This window comes from Taudactylus pleione, unplaced genomic scaffold (assembly GCF_031769625.1).
Source record: "Taudactylus pleione unplaced genomic scaffold, aTauple2 ptg000179l, whole genome shotgun sequence".
Lineage (NCBI taxonomy): Eukaryota > Metazoa > Chordata > Amphibia > Anura > Myobatrachidae > Taudactylus > Taudactylus pleione.
Window position 1 is genome coordinate 14,195,961 of NW_028284581.1, and position 20,751 is coordinate 14,216,711.

The window sequence follows — 20,751 nt, forward strand, 5'->3', positions numbered from 1 at the left end:
TAACAATGTGTGCTCAACCATGAGTATCTCTAAAACCTGAACTGTTGGGATACCTTGAGAACCGCATTTGGGAACCTCTGTCCTAGAGCCTGGTTACATTGTTAAGCTCCTTCCTGCTGTTGCTGGATTGTTGAGCAGTATTTATCCACTATTCTAATGCATTCAGTGGTTTTGTGGGTTTGTGAGAGCTTAAGTGCTTTGGGTATGTGAGTGCACTGCTTCTGTTTACTGGTCACACTGAGACATCCCAAAGGTCAGTGCTTTTACTCTTATGCGTGCAGCCTAGTTATGGTGTATTGGAGCCACTTACCACTCGTTGTGTGTGTATGCATGTATGTGTGTGTGTGTGTTATATATATATATATATATATATATATATATATATATAATATATTACCCTAAATGCCTTTACCCTGCGCTAAAAATTTATTAAAAAACTAATAAAATTTTTCAGTGGAAATACAGAAGCAGCTCTCTACAGACTCCCTATTAAAGGGACATCAGCAATTGGGCACTATAATGGTGCAATTTTTAAGTTGCACTTTGCATACGGTGAGTATTGATAACAACATATGCTTACACTTTAAAAAGAGTAGGTGGTTGGTAGACCTGAAGAGTATCAGAAGACCATAAAAAGACCTCTTGGAATCTTCACCCAATATTGCTACAGGGTGCCACCCTGATCTGAAGTCAAGTCAGATTCTGAGTTGTCCTTGAACAAGACTAGTATTCGTCAGTGGAAACTTCCTCAATGCCTGAGAATTCTGTTTCTAGAGCTGATGCTGAGGCTTTGATCAAGGCAGTTAATTTGGTACTGCAGATGGAGGATTCTGAACAGACTCCTAGCTCCAAAGCATCTGAAGAAGGCAATCACTGAGTTCCCTTCTTCGGGGCAGTTTGAGGACCTTCTTGCGTAAGTATTGTCTCATTCTAATAGGCGCTTCCAGTTGTCAAAAGCACATTGCATACTTCTACCCTTTACTGGTTGCAGAACGGGCTAGGAGGGAGTCTTCTCCTTCAGTTGATGCCCACATTGTTCGCCTTACTAGATCGTCCATTCTAACTATTCCTAATACGGCTTCCCTTAGGGATCCTATGGGTAGGAAGCTGGAGACTTTTTCTTAAGACAGCCTATACCAATGCGGGGACTATTGCACACCCTGTCCTGACTTTGGCTTGGGTGGCCAAGGCCGTTGTTAATTGGGCATTATTGCCTCTTGTGAGGCACATTAAGGAGGTCGGTTCTTACCTGGGTGTGGCAGCCATTGACTCGGGGGTATTGACCTCTAAGGTGTCGGCATCTACTGTTGCGGCCAGTGGAACCCCCTGGCTACATTCCTGGCAAGCGGATACTGATTCTAAGAAAGCATTAGAGTCGCTCCCATATTCTGGCGACATCCTCTTTGGTCAGGAGTTGCTATAGTGGTGGCGTCCAGGATGGCTTTCCTTGGTGGCACCTGAAAGGACCAGAATGCCTACCTGTCTACCTTTCATTCCTTTCATCCACAGGGAAAGGCCAGAGGTCAGGCATTGTCTAGATTCCAGAGTTCCTCCTCCAATGGATCTAAGCTACATGGTAAGCAGTCTTGGTCCACCAGGCGTGCAGCTACCAAGCCAGCTGATGAGCATGCCAAATGACTGGATGGGCCTCCACCTTGGGGACCCCAGTGTGGGATGCTGGCTTTTGTGTCTTGCCAAAGTTTGGATGGGAACCATGACAAACGCCTGGGTCAGGGGTGTAGTCTCTAAGGGATACGCACTGACTTTTCAGAAGTGTCCTCCGATGCATTTCTTTTCCACAGGATCTCCAGAAGATCCAGGAAAAGCAAGAGCTCTCTGGGAGTCTGTTCGCTCCCTTTTGGCTTCCAGTATCATCATACCGTTTCCCCCATCTCAAAGAGGTAAGGGTTTCTACGCCAACCTCTTCCTGGTCCAGAAGCCGGGCGGCTCCTTTTGACCCATCTTCAATTTGAAGGCGTTGAACAGGTTTCTGCAGATTCACAGATTCTGCATTGAGTCTCTACGCTCCATCATTCTGGCTATGGAGCCAGGGGATTTTATGGTATCTTTGTACATCAAGGATGCCTATTTACACATCACCATACGAGTCAGCTACCAGCTCTTCCTCAGATTTGCGATGAGATCGGATTACTACCAGTTTCAGGCACTTACCATTTGGACTGTCCACAACCTCCTTTTTTCATGAAGGTCATGACAGCGCGCCATCATCGAAGGGACATCAGAATCTTGCCTTCTCTGGATGACCTTCATCTCCTAGCCCAAACTCCGGATGTCCTGAGGGACCACATTTGTATGACATTCATGGATCTTCTAGCGTCACACAGGTAGATGGTCAATTGGCAAAATTCTGCGTTGACTCCATCTCAGGAAATGTTGCATTTGGGAGCTCTGCTGGATTGCAGTGTTCAGCATGTCTTCCTTCCGGCAGACAAGTTTCAGGCCATGCATTTCAGGGTTTGCACATTCCTCAGTCATTGTCGGGTGTTGATCCACTTCTGCATGCAGATCCTGGGTTCCTTGGTCTCCACATTTGACATGGTGGAGTATGCCCAGTTTTACTCCCATCCTCTTCAAATAGAAATTCTGTCCAGGTAGAACAAAACCCTTCTGCACCTCAGGCCGTAGATGATCATTCTCTTGCAGGAGGTTAGTCACTCCCTCTTGAGGGACTACACCAGTTCCACCTGAACAGGGGCCCCCCTTTTTTGGATCCAGGACTAGGTCTTGCTCACCACCTACGCAAGTCTTTGGGGGTGGGGGGCGGAGTCTTGTCCGCAGATGCTCCAGGGACAGTGGATGTTTTGGGAGAGCAGATTATCCATCAATGTCCTGTAACTCAGGTATGGTGTACAGAGCTCTCCAGGGGCATCTGATCAAGGTGCAGTCAGACAACGCGATAGTTGAGGCCTACATAAACCACCAGATCAGCACCCGCAGTCACGACACCATAAAGTAGACTGGGCGGACCGTTACCGTCTAGCTCTGTCAGCAATTTTCATTCCCAGCATGCAGAATTGGGAAGCGGACTTCCTAAGCTGGCAGCACATTCATTCGTCGAGTGGGCTCTGCATCCAGACGTCTTCCAGTTACTGATCAGCCATTGGGGTCTACCAGGCATAAATATGGTGGCGTCTCAGCACAATTACCAGCTGCTGAGATACTGTTCCCGCACCAGGGATCCCAGAGCACTCCTGATGGATGCTCTGGCAGTGCCGTTGACGTTTCTATCTACGTCTTTCCTCCAATGTCAATGATCCAGCGTGTTCTCCAATTGGAGGGCGGTACAGTGATCCTTTTGGCTCCAAATTGGCCAATGGCGGGTGTGATACATGGATCTTCTGGGCCTCTCCCTCGATGCTCCACCGCCTCATTGTGTTTGCTAAGCGCGTTAGAGGACTAATGGATGATTATAAAACCCTTGTGCAATTATGTTAGCACAGTTGAAAACTGGTTTGCTCGGTAGAGAAGCTATAAACCTGGCCCTCCTTTTGAGCTAGTTGAGTATCTGGAGCATCACATTTGTGGGTTCGATTATACTCTCCAAATGGCAAGAAAAAGAGAACTTTCATGTGAAACTCGACAGTCTATTTTTGTTCTTAGAAATGAAGGCTATTCCATGTGAGAAATTGCAAGAAACTGAACATTACCTACAACGGTGTGTACTACTCCCTTCAGAGAACAGCACAAACAGCTTCTAACCAGAGTAGAAAGAGAAGTGGGAGGCCCCGGTGCACAACTGTGCAAGAAGACAAGTACATTAGAGCCTCTAGTTTGAGAAATAGACTCCTCACAAGTCCTCAACTAGAAGCTTCATTAAATGGTACCCGCAAAACGCCAGTGTCAACGTCTACAGTGAAGATGCTGGCCTTCTAGGCAGAGTGGCAAAGAAAAAGCCATATCTGAGACTGGCCAATAAAAGGAAAAGATTAATATGGGCAAAATAACACAGATATTTGACAGAGGAAGATTGGAAAAAAGTGTTATGAACAGACGAATAAAAGTTTAAGGTGTTTGGATCACACAGAAGAACATTTATGAGACACAGAACAAGTGAAAAGATGCTGGAAGAGTGCCTGACACCATCTGTCAAGCATGATGGCTGTTATGTGATGGACTGGGGCTGCTTTGGTGCTGGTAAAGTGGGAGATTTGTACAAGGTAAAAGGGATTTTGAATAAGGAAGGCGATCACTCCATTTTGCCATGCCAAGCCATACCCTATGGACAGCGCTTGGTTGGAGCCAATTTCCTCCTCCAACAGGACAATGACCCAAAGCACACCTCCAAATTATGCAAGAACTATTTAGGGAAGAAGCAGGCAGCTGGTATTCTGTCTGTAATGGAGTGGCCAGCGCAATCACCAGATCTCAACCCCATTGAGCTGTTGTGGGAGCAGCTTGACCGTATGGTACGCAAGAAGTGCCCATCAAGCCAATACAACTTGTGGGAGGTGCTTCAGGAAGCGTGGGGTGAAACTTCTTCAGATTACCTCAACAAATTAACAGCTAGAATGCCAAAGGTCTGCAATGCCGTAATTACTGCAGAAGGAGCATTCTTTGAAGAAAGCAAAGTTTGAAGGACAAAATTATTATTTCAAATAAAAAATCATTATTTCTAACCTTGCCAATGTCTTGACTATGGCCCTCATTCAGAGCCACTCGCTATTTGTGGTCGTTCGTTCTAAAACAAGGGGTGGCTATTCAAATGAACCGTTCGCTGTTTGCGGTCTGTTCACGCCTCTATGTCTGAACGAGCGAACAAAACTTGCGTTCGTTTTTTGGAAAGATATGCCCCCTGGCCGCTCGCATCCTACGTCATGTCCGCTATTTATTAGATTAATCGAGTACATCGACAAGGGTATGAACTGCTCGCTATTCTTAGGGTTGGTGTTTGCTACCACAATTTTGCGAGCAGTTCTGACTATAAAATAACCCAGTGACGTGGTCAATGACGCTGCTGTTTTAAATATGCACACCCATAAAACGCCCGTTTTGACCTTTAAGCACGCCTGCGTTCTGATTTCCACTCCCCATTTTCAAGCACCTTCCCCTGTTACCACCCACATACGCCTCTTTCTGTCACTCAAAATAGCAGGCATTCGCTATTTTGCGAGCACATGAATTTCGGCCGCACTGACTGGTTAGCGCATGCGTATAACGATCCGTACGCATGCGCAGTTGGGCTAACATCGCTCGGAACGAACGAGCGGCCGCTTACGAGCGGCTCTGAATCAGGCCCTATATGTGCTATTCATTTTGCAACTCATTTGATAAAAGAAAGTCAGTTTTCATGTAAAGCACAAAATTGTTTGGGTAACCCCAAACTTTTGAACGGTAGTGTATATGCTGCCTATTATAGAGGTAGTTTAATATGATACACAGGTAGGTGGCTGCTATGCTATTTCTCAATTGCTCAGCCTCTCATAGCCGGAGTACAAGTGTGCAAGTGCAAGTGTGGTTATTACTATACATTGCTTCTCCTGCACTGTGGGATTTAAGTTTTAGTTTAGAATTATATTGGCCTAATAGGCTCTTCTAGTTTGTTTGGTTTTTTTCTGGGATGTAGATATGCCAAAAGTTTAGGGTGGTATACAGGTTGGGTTTTTCTTTTTATGCTGTTTGTTTTTGTTTTCTTTTATTCTTGAATGTCGATATGTTACAGTGCAGCTATGGATACAGATTTCTTATTGTGGGCCCTTCACTCGATGGTTACTGTGGTTTGGGCACTTGGGATATAGTTATTCTGTGATGGTTGAATTAACTGCATTTTTAGGGTTGCTATTATTTAATATGTGCTATTTCTTGCCTGGAACGTTAGAGGTGTAAATGATGAGCTAAAAAAGTTCTTTAGTACTTAAACAACTGAGGCGTTATGGCCATGACGTAGCCTGCCTTATACCCCTTTTACACCAGAGCAAAAACCTGGGGTTTTGCTGGGTCTACCCGGGTCACAGCTCAGTGTAAAAGGGTCCCTGAAAAAAACCCGGGTCAAGTGACCGGCAATCCAACCCAGGTAGCTACCAGGGTCGGACCCAGGATGGACCTGGATAATGGTGCAGTGTAAACGGCGCAACCCGGGTTATACGACATGGGTCATGCCTAAAATGAGCTGATTGGTGGTTGTGGAGCAGTCACCTCCCACTTTTTATGACCTCACAAGTTTAGCAGGGCAGACCCAGGTTCAGTGTGAACGGGGCTGACCTGAGAAAAATCAAGATCGATGGTGCTGTTTAAACGGTGTCTGACCTGGGTTGGAACCATGTCTGAAAAACCAAGTTGGACCCTGGTTGTTGGTGGAAAAGAGGTATTACTGAGACACATTTGGTGGGGAGTAACCTACTTTCTCAGGCTGCGTGTGGGCTGGGCGTATCATGCCTCTCACAGATCAGCTTACAGAGGGGTCTCTATACTGATTTAAAAAAAATGGTCTCCTTTGTTTTAACTGCTGTATGTACTGATCCAAGAGGTCAAAATGTTTTTCTTGATTGTAAGATAAATTCAACTCCCCTATTTTTTTCAGCTGTCTATATTCCCGCTAACTTTTCTTACGAGGTGTTCAAAAGGGCCGCTGAGTTTGTCACATATCCCTACACTCTGGTGATATGCCTGGGGGAATTTAATAATGTATTTAATTTGGCCTTAGACAGATGGCATGATCAACTGTGTCTCCGTTGCAGGGTTCCAGTGGGTTTTCAATCTTTGTGGCTGCCCTGGGCTGAATTGATGTTTGGAGAACTAAACATCCTAATGTGTGCCAGTTCTCCTGTTTCCCGCACACATACCATTCCTTCTCGAGGATTGATCTAGCCCTGGCCTCTCACAATTTACTCCCTAAAATGTTTTACATTGAATATGAGCCCAGGGGTATATCCGATCATTCCCAACTCATTCTGGTAGTTAACCTTGCAAGCCCTCGTGGCCAGACTTTTTTTGGAAGATACATCCGTGCTGGTTACAGAACATGGGAGCAGGATCTGAATTTAAAGTGCTATGGTCAGGATTTTTTTTATGACAATAAGGGTTCCACTTCGACAGCTGTGACGTGGGATACCTTCAAAGCTTTCCTAAGGGGGACATTGATAAAACATGTAGCTGAAATTAAATGGTTTTATAAATGGTGGGAGGAGGAACTTGAGGCTAGGGGTAAATTTACTAAAGTTAGAGTTTTTAGAAGTTTAGATGTTTCCCATAGCAACCATTTAAATTCTAGCTATTATCTTCTAGAACAGGGGTGGACAATAAGTGGCTGACCAGCTGTTGTTGAACTTCGAATCCCAGCATACCTTGCAACAGTTTTAGCATGGCCAAATAGCAAAACTGTGATAGGGTGTGACTGGGATGTGCAGTTCTTCAACAGCTGGGGGGGCCGCTAATTGCCCACCCCTATTCTAGAAGGTACTAGTTAAATGTTAAGTAGAATCTGATTGGATGCTATGGGCAACATCTACACTTCTAAAAACTCTCATTTTAGTAAATATACCCCTATATGTAGAAACCTGAACTTGCCTATTTAAGTAATAGTCTTGTTTCTCCAGACTTCTATGTATGACTTCCTAGGCTGCCTGGACTGCGCACATGCTAGATCGAGCTAGCCACAGACTGTGTGCATCATATTCTCACTACACCTATGCTGGACGGGGAGTTATTTGGCACGTTTGTTCAATTCAGACCGCCCTTCTAATCTCAAAGCCAAACTTGATGAAAATGTCTCTGTAATATCCACTACCCTGGCTATAGATGATGTGTTCCTGTCATACTTTAAATCTATATAGTCTTTGAGATTGTCCTGTAACCATGCCAAGCTGGTGTCCTATGTTACTGCTACAGGCCTTCCCTCTGTGTCTATGGAGTATGCAGACTTTAGATACCCCCTTTACTTTAGAGGAGGTGGACGAAGCCATTAGATTCTTCCCAGGTGGCAAGGCTCTGGGTCTGGATGGTATCCAATTGGAGTTACACAAAAGCATGCTTTGCTATTTGTTCCCCAATTGTTGGAACTGTACAATGATCTATATGCAGAAGGATCGTTCCCTTTCTACATGTCAGAAGTACTAATAATAGTATTGCCTAAACCTGGGAAGGATCCTAAATTGCCGGATTTTTACTGCGCTATATCCCTAATTCCAACTGATGTCAAAATACTTTCGAAAATTCTATACCTTAGTCTAAATAAGGTGATGACTACTATTGTTCACAAAGACCGGTTTTATGCCTGGACAGTCCACTGCAGTGAACATTAGACATCTCTCCCATGGGGAGGAATCGTACTCGATTATTGTTTCTCTTGATGCTGCTAAGGCATTAGACTCCGTGGAGTGGCCATTTCTGTAGGAGGTTATGAGATGTTCTTGTGTAGGCCCTGTCTTTTTAAAGTAGGTACAACTACTGTATTGTGCTACATTAATGGCTATATATTTTCCTCTTTTTGTCTGACTATTCAATATCCATGCCCGTTGTCATTCAGTTGATGTCTAAAGCCACATACACACTAGATGATGTGTGTATGCAGCGATAACGTCATCAGCGGGCCAGGCAGGGGTGTGGGCATCAGCAAGTGTATACACACTTGCTGATGCCGACCAGCGACAGACAATGGCGGTGGGGGCGGGGCCATGGTATCGCTCATGATATCCCCAGACTGGGGATATCTCAAACGACCAGGGGGAGCGCGCATCGTTGGCTGTTTATCACATACACACTGGCCGATATTGTGAACGATACCAATATCCTTCAAAATATCGTCTAGTGTGTACGTAGCTTTAGTTAGCTCATTTTTAGATGTAGAAGCACAAGGAAGACATGGTGTAATACAGAACACACAATTTATTGTTTCCATAACAAATCCAGCATAAAATAAATAGTAAAAGACGTGACAAGATGGAGATTTACCATATGTCTATGACTCTTATTACACCATGTCTTCCATGTGCTTTTCCCTCCATATGTTGTGAAAAATATTCCTAATTATATCCTATATTGGAAATTCTGTGGAGAATAATGGAGATTGACTTAAACTTCCAAGGGAACAAGGGAAGTACATTTAAATTTATTTTTTTTATACTTTCTGTCCTGATAACTATATAGTGCCCAGACAGCTGAAACATTTTCCTTTCTTTTATATTGTCTGTTACTATTTTCCCTGCACTACTACATCTTTGGAAACTATGTATCTATACGTTTGTTGTTTTTTGCTTTTCTGTCTGACTTCTTGAAGTGATATTAACCAATATAATCTTTACTCAACCATGCCTTTATGTGTTCTCCTTTTGCTTGGAATACTCAACTGTGTTACTGCATGTGCTAAATCTAATGTATCTATGCAATACGTATTGCCTTTCATTTTTTACATTTGGTGTTTTATTTTATTGTATGTTGTTTTTGTTTTTTGAAAATAAATAAAAAGTACTCCATCTAAAATAATATATATATATATTATTTACCCACATACAAAAAACTTTTTTAAAACAAGTTTTAATAGATATTTAATTTATTTATATGAGCATTAGCATGAATTTTATGCTTTTCAAAATGATTTGATGATGTATTTATACACTATGGAAGCCCACTACATTTCATATGATTTTTACTTCTTGGTCACACTTTTTGTTATTCCTGAAGACTGTTTTATCTTTTGGCGCTAATTAAAACTTTTTTATTTTTTTTATTTATCTTCTTAACAGGCTTTTGTGAAAAAGGTTGGAAGTGATGTTGCTCTGATGGAAGAGCAGGTTACGCAGGCTGAAACTAACCTGGGGAATTTCCCTAATCCTCTCAAGAAAATCTTCCAAAATATCAGTGCCTCCCCTCTCTTTTCACCAGCTGTGAGTATCTATGTGGGTCTCGCACACTTTTCTTGGTGCAATAACTACATTATTATATAGGGGTTCTTAGGTAAGTGTGGCCCAGAAAAATGCCCTGTTCTACATGGTAAATAGTGTTTTCACATTACTAAAAGAATGGATCAGAAAGCCAGAGCCGTAACTAGACATTTTGGTGCTCTGTGCCAGAAAGTGCATTGGTGCTCCCTACCCCCATACTTTAAACAGGGATAGAGTGCGCCCAAAAAAGGGGCGTGGTCACAATAGTGCCCCAAATTAAAATTACACTACACTCTACTACTCCTTATTCAAGGTACACCACACAGTAGTGCCCCTTATTCTCGTTATGTCACACAGTAATACTCCTTATTCACGTTGTGTTTCACAGTACAGCCCCTTATTCACGATATGCCACACAGTAGTAATGCCCTTTATACACATAATGCCACATTTTATTAGTGCCCTTATACACATTATGCCACAAAGTAATAGTGCCCCTTACACATTATGCCACAAAGTAGTAGTGCCCCTTATACACATTATGCCACACACTGTTGTCCTATAAATGATAATAACATTGGGCTTTAGTGCGAGCATGGAGATACTGAAGGTGCTGCTGTCCAGGCGCGGGTGGCCTCGCAGGTGCTGCTGGTTGGTGGGTTTTTGGGGGGGTGATACTGAAGGTAACCCTGTACAGGGGACGAAGTGATCGCGGGGCTGCGGCAGGAGATACTGAATGAGCTGGTCTTCCTCTATCCCGCTCACACTCCTTCAGTCCATGCCTGTCATTTGTCAGCCATTGCCCTGTCCACCCCCACCGCTATTTGCCTCTGCCCCACTACCCTGCTGCTGCTGCCATTGGCCCAGGGATCTGTCTGGGAGGCGGAGCTCTGGACTGCATGGAAGAAGCCAGGCGCACTGCAAGTGACATGCGGGCACCCAGCTAAAGCTTTGAATACCAGAAAAAGGTAGTAAATAATTGCTGCTGAATAAGACATAAGACATGATAATGAAGTACCCCCTCCTATAGGCACAGACAGGAGGGGAAAGCCAGGGTTCGTGTATAGAAATTAGTAATTTTTAGATTTCTGTACTTTTAGTTTTGGTGCCTCAACATTTAAGACAACCCTAACCTGAAAAGTGCATCAGGAGTTTTAAAAAAGTATTGTCTTTAAAAGCATAAACAGTCCTGTACAGTCCTTGCTGTAAAAAGTGTGTTCATTAATGTCTGTCAAAGGCACCCTGCAACATAGTGTACTGAGAGTGGACACTTGAGCACTGCAGGAACTGTTGAAATTGACACATAGTGAATACTTATTAATAATAATAATATCATCAGTTCTTTATATATTCCACAGCGCTTTACAGAGAATATTTAGCCATTCACATCAGTCCCTGCCCCAGTGTAGCTTACTATCCATATTCCCTACTACATACACACAGGGGATATATTTTTGTCAGGAACCAATTAACCTACCAGTATATTTTGGCAGTGTGGGCTGGTGATGCAATGTAACGATATATATTGCATCGCCATACATGCAGCACAATAATGCGATATATTATTACATGCTTACTGTAACTACACAGCGTAGTCCGTGGCATCCATCCCATCTGATTTGTAGCTCATTAGTTGGGAAGATTTGACCACCCAATTAAGCAATGAATTAGGTAGATTTGGGGGTACACACACCATATGATGGTCATTGCAATCCATCGAGGATCGCAAGATCAGCCACTATATTGTATAGTGTGTACCCAGCTTTAGAGTGATATAGTTGAGAAGTGGTTATCCACTCCAGTCTTCAAGCATCCTCAATAGTTCATATTTTGTGGATGTCTTTAGTCATGCACAGGTGAGGTAATCTATTTTGCTGGGTCACTAATTATCCCAGGCAGAAATCCTGAAAACATGAGCTGTTGGGGGTACTTGAGGACTGGTATTGACTAGCACTGATGTAGAGTTATGATCGTTGGGGTGGGGTGTCTGCAGTTTCTAGTACAGATTCTATCATATTGTAAGTTTGGATCATGTATTTTCTCAAATTCTGGATTTCTTTAAGGCTATACTTTACTCCTTTTTTTTTTTTCTTTTTTTCTCTTATATAGAAAGCTGCATATTTTCAACGACCACAGCCAACACGGTATGAGCCTCCAACAGTGTTCAAGACTGAGGACTTCTTCCCCAATAGTAGCAGCTGATGAGCAGTGCACTGGTACTGTACTACTGGGATATGGATCTAGGCATTGCCATGGACAATACCGCACTTTTTATGCAGTAGCATAGGCTATTTCCTGTTAGACACTAACGAATATAAATCTTCTTTCAGTCATGCTTCTTTCAAGAAGCTCTTTACAAAAAGGAAATTATTTCTATTTATAAAACAAATGAAGAAAAAAAAAAAAAAAAACACAGAAAACTGAGTTATCATTGGTCCCTGTCGAAAATGTTCAGGTTTACTCTGATATATGCAAACTCGTATCTTTTCTTGTTAAATGGGCTTCCATAACCTATATTTCTGAAAACTCTTGTTACTATTATTTGTATAAAATAATTGTTTAAAAATAAATGTTAACATACACATGGCTAATAAAATATAAGCCTTTACCATTTTATACCCATAGCCGCATTGCAAGAAAATAGAAGTTGTCAGTCTCTCCCCTCTTTCACCAGTGTATTTCTTACTGCTACTGGGGCAGAGGGCAAGAGTGGAGGTGCCTCTTTTTCTCTTTCAGATGTTATATTTGAGACTCCTAAGGCAAATACTTTTTTTTTAATTTAAAGCCCCCCTGCCCCTGGTCAAGGCCTTCTGCTGCAGATCATGTTTTAGATGCTATCAGGTAATGATTGTTACAGCGAGACATTGCAAGCATGGTATTCCGGCTTCACTTGTCTTCCTTAATAGGTAGTGAGCAGCCATCTTTCCAGGCAGACCTCATCTCTGATGTTCCGACAAGATCTTGGCTCCTTGCTTGTCATCAAAATAATGATCAGCTCTAAGGTTCAAACGTGCTTGGATGCAGTACTTTACAGTTACTGTTGGCTTTCATTGTGTCTGCCACAGATAAAACTGGTTAAAAACTAACTGATCCAGATAAGAGTGGTGATTTTGTATGTGTTTAAATGTCAAATATGATGCTGGCCAGTCTATTTATTCTAATTTGGCTGATCCAATTTCTCTTCTGGTATGGTGTGTACAGATTAATGGAAAAATTTTGTCCCACCACAAATCTATCTCTAAAATGTGTGGGATCTATTGAAAAAGGCCATACTTGTATAGAGCGATGATTAATGACGAAACTCCCGTTGTATTTAAAAACTTCATACCCTGCATTAAGACCAATTCAAGATTCTTTTAAGTTAATCAAGTTCTAGGCTTGAATCTAGCCACTCTACTTCCCATGATTCCTCTAGATTGAAGACCTAGAGCTCTGATTAAGAGGACAAAGTTAAGTATGAAGAGCAAGATAAAAAGGATGGAATCGCTCAGTTGAAAAACAAGGAAAATTGATATTCCCACATGAAAGAGAAGGGAATTACCCAAGATCTATCAATACTAACATTTATTAAAGATGAAGTAGCCGCGCCTTTGACCATCAAGGATCACAGGTTTGGAGGACTAGAGGTTAGAAAAAAAAAAAAAAAGCATCTTACCAGTTCATAATTTATCCAAATTATTTTATTTCTACCTGTTCATATAATTTTTTTGACTGCATTGAAAAGAATGATTGAAATAAACTTTAAACAAACAGCAAGGGTAGAATCTCTTTTGTCAGTGGAAATTAAATAAATTAAAACCTGGCAGACTGCAGCACAAGTTACACATTGCTACACAAATATCCATTGTGACAAATAACCATTGTAGATTCTGCTGAAAACGGGAGTTTGGAGTGTCTACAATTATAAAGCATTGCATTAAGGCATTGGGTCATTCCATGACAAATCATCACAGCTTCCAACCTGACCATCTCAGATTTTCATGAATTTTGGTAGGATGATAGACGGCATAAAGAAACTTTCATATGTAAAATTTTAGCCCTCAATGATACACTGTGTTCATGCTACAGGGTTGAAAACATGACAAAAAATATATTTTTTAATATTTATGCTTGCAAGGTCAAATAAAACGAATCATAACTTTGCTTCTAATTGTGGTAGAACGTTGATGTTGGTCTTGTTTTGAAACTAAGGGACCAGAGCTCTCATAAAAAATAATTTTATATTATATATTGACTTTAACATTTCAAGGTCACATGATGTAACCTTTGACCTTGAATATCTAAAAAAAAAAAAAAAAAAAAAGTTACATTTTTTCGTACATAAAGTATGTTATACACTTAAATACAATCTCTCCGATGGCCATGCCTAGGACACAGAGAGAGACACTACAAGACAAGTCTGAACTTGCCAGTTGCATGGTTAGTGCAAGAAGGGTTCAACTGCCGTACTTAATGTTTTTTTTTTACTCCTGTTCCAAATGTAAAAGTCAATATTTAAATAAAACAATTTTTTTTGAAAATTCTGGTCCCTTAGCTTCAAAACAAGACCAACATGAAAGTTCTACCACAATTAGAAGCAAAGTTATGATTTGTTTTAGCTGACCTTGCAAGCATAAAATTTAAATTTTTCGCAATCCTGTAGCATGAACACAGTGTATCACTGAGGGCTAAAATTTTACATATGAAAGTTACTTTATGCCGTCTACCATCCTGCCAAATTTCACGAAAATCTGAGACGGTTGGGTTGAAAAGTACCTTTTTTTTTTGTGATGGTTTGGCATGTAATGACCCGCATTCTAGATGCTCATAATTTAAGCTTTCAGCAGAATCTAGCTTCTCTGCCTCAGCTGACTGAGGCAGGCCGGCTTGTGAGCCAAGAAGACTGCGTACGTCCACGTGTCAATCAGGCAGAGACATTCAAGGGCTTGCGTGTGATTGAGCATGACCCATTCTGCACACTCGCAGAATGGGTCCTGTGTACGCGCAGATTCCTGATAATTGGGAATCTGCGTGCACTGCTGCTGAATCAAGCCCTATGTCTGTATTTAAAGAAACAGCCTGGATTTTAATATAGGGAGATAATGGAGCTAATAGCAATCTCCATCCCTCCTCCAGAGCTGGAAAATAAACACTGGCTTCTTGGATAGTGTTGTTTATCCACTTACATTAAGCTGCATCTCTCTTATGGTGTTAATTCCTGCTCCATTTCACTTGTAGTTTTAGGGGCATATTCAGTTGGGTGCGAGGTAAAAAACCTCGCGTCCAATTTTGGATTACCGCGGGTATGCGCGCTCCCGATACCTGCGGTATCCAATTTTAAAAAAGTGGTTGCGGGGTTTTCAGCTCTGAAAACCCTGCGTCGCTTAAAAAAAAATAAAAAAATCTGCACTTACCAACCCGGGGGTCTCCACGGCTCCCGGTGACCTCCCCTCTATCTTCTCACTGGAGGGGGGCTGGTGGGATATGTAGTTCTCCCAGCGGCCATTGCGAGGGGCCACATTGACAGTGGGACACACACTCATACTCACTGCTGCTGCTGGAATCTGGGTCCTGACGCTGGATGCAGAAGAAGGTGAGTAATTACTGACTAAGCTAATTGGAAACTTCCAAACGCTTTATTAGTCATTAGGAGGGGTGACCCCGGGATCCCAGAGCAAGTCCCACTGATTTTTCCTAAAATTAGAGATTTTAGAAAAAAAAAGGTGCGAGTATAAAAACCTCCCGGCGTGCAAAATAGAAAAAAAAAAAACCTAATTGAATAGCAAAAAACCCGCACCTGCAGGAAAAACCACACAGGTGCAGGTTTTTTGCTTTACTCACACTCAATTGAATATGCCCCTTAGTGATTTTGCCGCTAGTGGCTTGCAGGTATCCAAGCCTCAGTTGGCATCACCGGGAGGCTGTAGTGGAGCAGACGGCAGAAAACGCCACTCAAGCTGGATCAGGGAGTATAGCCGCAGCTACTGGAGTACGGTCTCTGTCTTTCTGATGGAGAGAGACCGAGATTGTGGCTCTACCTTTTCTTTGCAGGAAGTGCTCTAGAAATCAGGTGCAGTTCTCACAGGAGAAGCTCTACGGAATAAATCTGTGATATATTAATGTGACTGCAAGCTATAAAATATATATTCAACTACTGCTAATGGAGACAAAGGTCCTGAATCAGAGATGGACGCCAATCATGTCACAACTGCGATTCCATATGCATCAGACTTGTGAAAATATGCTAATGACTCTTCCAACACCTTGTGCACTGAGATGCCCACCTCCAGCCCCTGACATCCACCGCTCATGCATAAAAAGTGGGAACATCGGAGTAAGCCTTTGCTGTCTGAGACAGAGCGGCTCTCCTAAGACGCCTGGACCCCTGTAGCTGCGAGCCTCACTAGAGCATGCCCTGAAAACGGTCCTAACACCCCATGGTCTTTCTAGCCACTGTTACCTCCCCCAAACGCTGACTGCCTGTCACTCGCTTTCCTCTCTGTGACCACCATTGCTAATCCGTCGCTGCGCACAAGCAGTGCAGGTTTGACTCATGCGCAGTGGCAAAAAATCGCTCCACTGCGTGCAACATCGACATTGCGTCCATCTCTAAATTAGGCCCCAAGAGAGTGAGTGAGTTTGATGGCTGTTTCATGTTTGCTGTGGGGTTTATTTAATGATGGATTCTAAACTGTGTGTCTGCTCAGATATGTTGCTCTGTAGCTTTTGTTTTCCTATTTGAATACTGAAGAAGAGATTTTCACTGGTTTGTTACAAGCTTACATACACTTTCTATGAAAATATGTTAAAACTCTGTAAAAACTTACATAAGGTAGTTGTAGTTTTTGGTTGTCACATATCCTACCATTATTACAGGTTAAAAAAAATGTATGGAAAAATGCAGACCCTGGCCTCGTCCCTCCCGGAAAACTGGGACGACACGTCCCCGTTCCGCCTCCCAAACGCCGCAACCTGTCAATTAGGCTGTGGCTGGGACACACTGCGAGCGGTTGGAGGGCTACACGTGCAGTACATCGGAGATGTGCGCTAACCATCGGGACAGGCAGGAATAACTTGCAGAGCCGGACTGGGAATGGCAGAAGAACTTGCAGAGCCGGACTGGGACCATTAGGAGAACTTGCAGAGCCGGACTGGGACCGGCAGGAATACTGGCAGGACCGGACTGGGACCGGCAGGTGAACTTGCAGAGCCGGACTGGGAATGGCAGGAGAACTTGCCAAACCAGGACAGGCAGGAATAACTTTCAGAGCCAGACTGGGACCGGCATTTGAACTTGTAGAGCCGGACTGGGACCATTAGGAGAACTTGCAGAGCCGGACTGGGACCAGAAGGTATACTTGCAGAACCGAACTAGGACCGGCAGGAATATTTGCAGAACCGAACTGGGACCAGCAGGAAATACTGGCAGAGCCGGACTGGGACAGGCAGGAGAACTTGCAGAGCCGGACTGGGACCAGCAGGAATACTGGCAGGACCATTCTGGGACCGGCAGGAATACTTGCAGAACCGGACTGGGACCGGCAGGAATACTGGCAGAGCTGGACTGGGACTGGCAGGAGCCTAGAATAGCAACTTGTACCCTGGGAGAATGCATCCAGCAGGACCGGAATGGAACCGGTAGGAGCAACTGGGTAATGTAACTTCTGTAAGCGATGGTAGTGTCAGTGGTCAGACTGGACTGGACCGTTAGGAGAACTTGCAGAGCCGAACTGGGACCGGCAGGTGAACTTGCAGAGCTGGACTAGGAACGGCAGGAGAACTTGTAGAACCGGGACAGGCAGGAATAACTTGCAGAACCGGACTGGGACCGGCAGGAATACTGGCAGGACCGGACTGGGACTGGCAGGAATACTGGCAGAGCAGGACTGGGACCGGCAGGAGCCTAGAATGGCAACTTGTACCCTGGGAGAATGCATCCAGCAGGACCAGAATGGAACCGGTAGGAGCAGCTGGGTAATGTAACTTCTGTAAGCGATGGTAGTGTCAGTGGTCAGACTGGACTGGACCGTTAGGAGAACTTGCAGAGCCGAACTGGGACCGGCAGGTGAACTTGCAGAGCTGGACTAGGAACGGCAGGAGAACTTGTAGAACCGGGACAGGCAGGAATAACTTGCAGAACCGGACTGGGACCGGCAGGAATACTGGCAGGACCGGACTGGGACTGGCAGGAATACTGGCAGAGCAGGACTGGGACCGGCAGGAGCCTAGAATGGCAACTTGTACCCTGGGAGAATGCATCCAGCAGGACCGGAATGGAACCGGTAGGAGCAGCTGGGTAATGTAACTTCTGTAAGCGATGGTAGTGTCAGTGGTCAGACTGAACTGAACCGGTAGGAGAACTTGCAGAGCTGAACTGGGACCGGCAGGTGAACTTGCAGAGCTGGACTGGGAACGGCAGGAGAACTTGTAGAACCGGGAAAGGCAGGAATAACTTGCAGAGCCGGACTGGGACCGGCAGGGATACTGGCAGGACCGGACTGGGACCGGCAGGAATACTGGCAGAATCGGACTGGGACTGGCAGGAGCCTAGAATATCAACTTGTACCCTGAGGGATTACAACAGCATAACCTGTTACACTGCAGGTAGTAAATCATTGTTCAGGCCCTGAATGCTTTCAATGCAGGATACTATACCCATGGTCAGGCAGGGACTGGCTGATGCAGCAGGTGGTCTGGTAGCAGTTCTCTGAGTGGTGGAGGAAGTCTGGTGACTGGATCCAACATGGCTGCACCCATACACAGTCTAGGAGGGAATTCTAGTGTGCATCATGCTGTGGACGTGTAAAGGGAACAGCATGCACAGAGAGCAATTGTATCTACAATCTCTGTAGTTCAAGCCAGCGCCACTGTTTGGGCTACACCTGCCATTCCAATCAGGACTTTCCCAGTTCACAGACAGAAGGAGACTTTCAGGTGGGTAATCAACTTGGAGGTAATAGCATAGTTCAAATGCACACACTGGAAGTGTTGCAGTCTGCATGTTTGTGCAGATCTCCCAGGCAATCAGAACAAGGTGCTGAACTGGCATTCTCTGACTAAAGTGCCGGGCGCGCGGCTGTTAGCACCGCGCTAAGCAGTAAAACAGCTGCGCGCCCGCCACTTTTGGGGGTGCGAGAAGAAATCCTTTGCCCAAACAGCATGGTGTATTGAATAGCTGCAGGAGCTCCCTCCCGCAGCTATTCAACATTGCTCTGAATTGAATTCCCCCCAATGTTTGTTGATGGTGACATTGCTTGGTTGTTAACTGACTGAAATCTACCGGCCACTTCTACCACTCTAATAAATGCATCAACAAGGCCCAGAATGAGATCTGGATGAAATCCAATCAACAATTTTTTTTTTCCTGACACATCACACACCTGATCTCTATGCCCATCCTCCGCCATCAACTCGGCAATTGGTTTTCTTGTTAGCAGATATGATGCAGGGATGGGTTTTGCCACCAAATGTTTGTATGGCTCTGCCCTTACACTCGTTCCCAGACCTTCTGAGAATAAGCTGTACTTTTGTTTGCTTAAAGGCATTTTCTTATGTAGGCCATCATGTCCATAAACTGGACAACTGGGACCCTTTCTTGTTTTTTTTGGCTAATATGTCTTCATTTTCCGATATTTCCTGTTTCTCCAGGAAACTGGCATCCCTGCTAGCCTTGCCTTTCGCAGCAAGAGGAGCTGAAGTTTCTCTGACAGACATTTTAGACCCCTGGATGACTCGGACCCCATCAGTTTCCACATTATACTCAGGGGACACACAAAAAACAAGAGATTATGGTAAGAACTTACCTTTGTTATCTCTGTTTCTACGAAGTCCATAGGGTCCACAGGGTTGACCTTGGGGTATAGCTGGATCTGGATCCACGGGCACTACGTAGTTAAAGCTTTAGCTGCTCCCAGGATGCACTTGGGTCCATCCTCCCGCCCCCGAGCCACAGGCCCTCAGTTGGTAAGCAGCCACAGCCGGAGGAGGAGACTAAACAGAGAGAAGGAAGACTGGAACACACAAGAAACCATACTCACAGAAATGGGAGACGGAAAACCGGTGACCAGCCACACAGCCCATATGAATCCAGGTGAGTCAGGGCGGGTGCCCTGTGGACCCTATGGACTTCGTAGAAAGAGATAAAGGTAAGTTCTTACCATATCTCTTGTTTTCTACTTCAGGGTCTATAGGGGATCCACAGGGGGTTGACCTTGGGGATGTCCCAAAGCAGTTCAACTAAGGGCGGGGACGCTCCTGTGCGGAAAGGAGAACCCGGCGCTCGAAGGATGCATCCTGAGAGGCAAAGGTGTCAAACACATAGAATCTCAAAAACGTCTGAATAGAAGACCAGGTGGCCGCCTTACATAGCTGAACAGCAGAGGCGCCATGTCTAACAGCCCAAGAGGGACCCACAGAACGAGTGGAATGAGCCTTAACAGAGGCTGGCACAGGTAAACCCTCCTGTGCATAAGCCTCACAAATAACAGAACAAAGCCAATGGGCTAACATTTGTTTGTTGGCAGGCCAACCCCTCCTGTGAAAACCAAAGAGGACAAACAAGGAATCAGACTTCCTAACAGAAGCAGTCCAGCCCACATAAATTCTGAGAGCACGTACTACATCCAAGGAAGCCTCACCAGCTGAGATATTAGGTGACTGAAAAGCTGGCACAACAAGTTCCTGCTTGATGTGGAACTTCGAAACCACTTTTGGCAAAAACTCAGGATGAGTGCGACGCACCGCTCTGTCCTGGTGAAAAATCAGAAAAGGGGGACGACAGGAAATCACCCCCAATTCTGACACCCTCCTGGCAGAAGCAATTGCCAGGAGAAAAACGGTCTTAAACGTTAACCACTTGAGTTCCACCGACTCGAGGCTCAAAAGGAGGATCCTGCAAGACCCGAAGAACCACCGCCAAGTCCCAAGGAGCCACAGG

General features: G+C 44.3%; 1 protein-coding gene across 5 annotated transcripts in view; it reads left to right on the plus strand.

The window, feature by feature from the left end:
* The window catches only part of LOC148519921 (biogenesis of lysosome-related organelles complex 1 subunit 4-like), a 48,646-nt gene that overhangs the window by 18,836 nt on the left and 9,059 nt on the right, over positions 1-20,751 (plus strand). For 2 of the 5 annotated variants that reach the window (XR_015878884.1, XR_015878885.1), the window contains exons 4-6: positions 9,699-9,839; positions 11,946-12,052; positions 19,464-19,606. Coding sequence is in view for 2 of the 5 variants with exons in the window: in XM_088475881.1 (XP_088332007.1) it covers positions 9,699-9,839; positions 11,946-12,038 (234 nt within the window). In the remaining 3 variants the exon portion in view is untranslated. Of the gene's footprint in view, positions 1-9,698; positions 9,840-11,945; positions 13,589-19,463; positions 19,607-20,751 lie in introns of those variants that run through there. The other 3 variants (XR_015878883.1, XM_088475881.1, XM_088475880.1) reach the window with 2 other exon arrangements.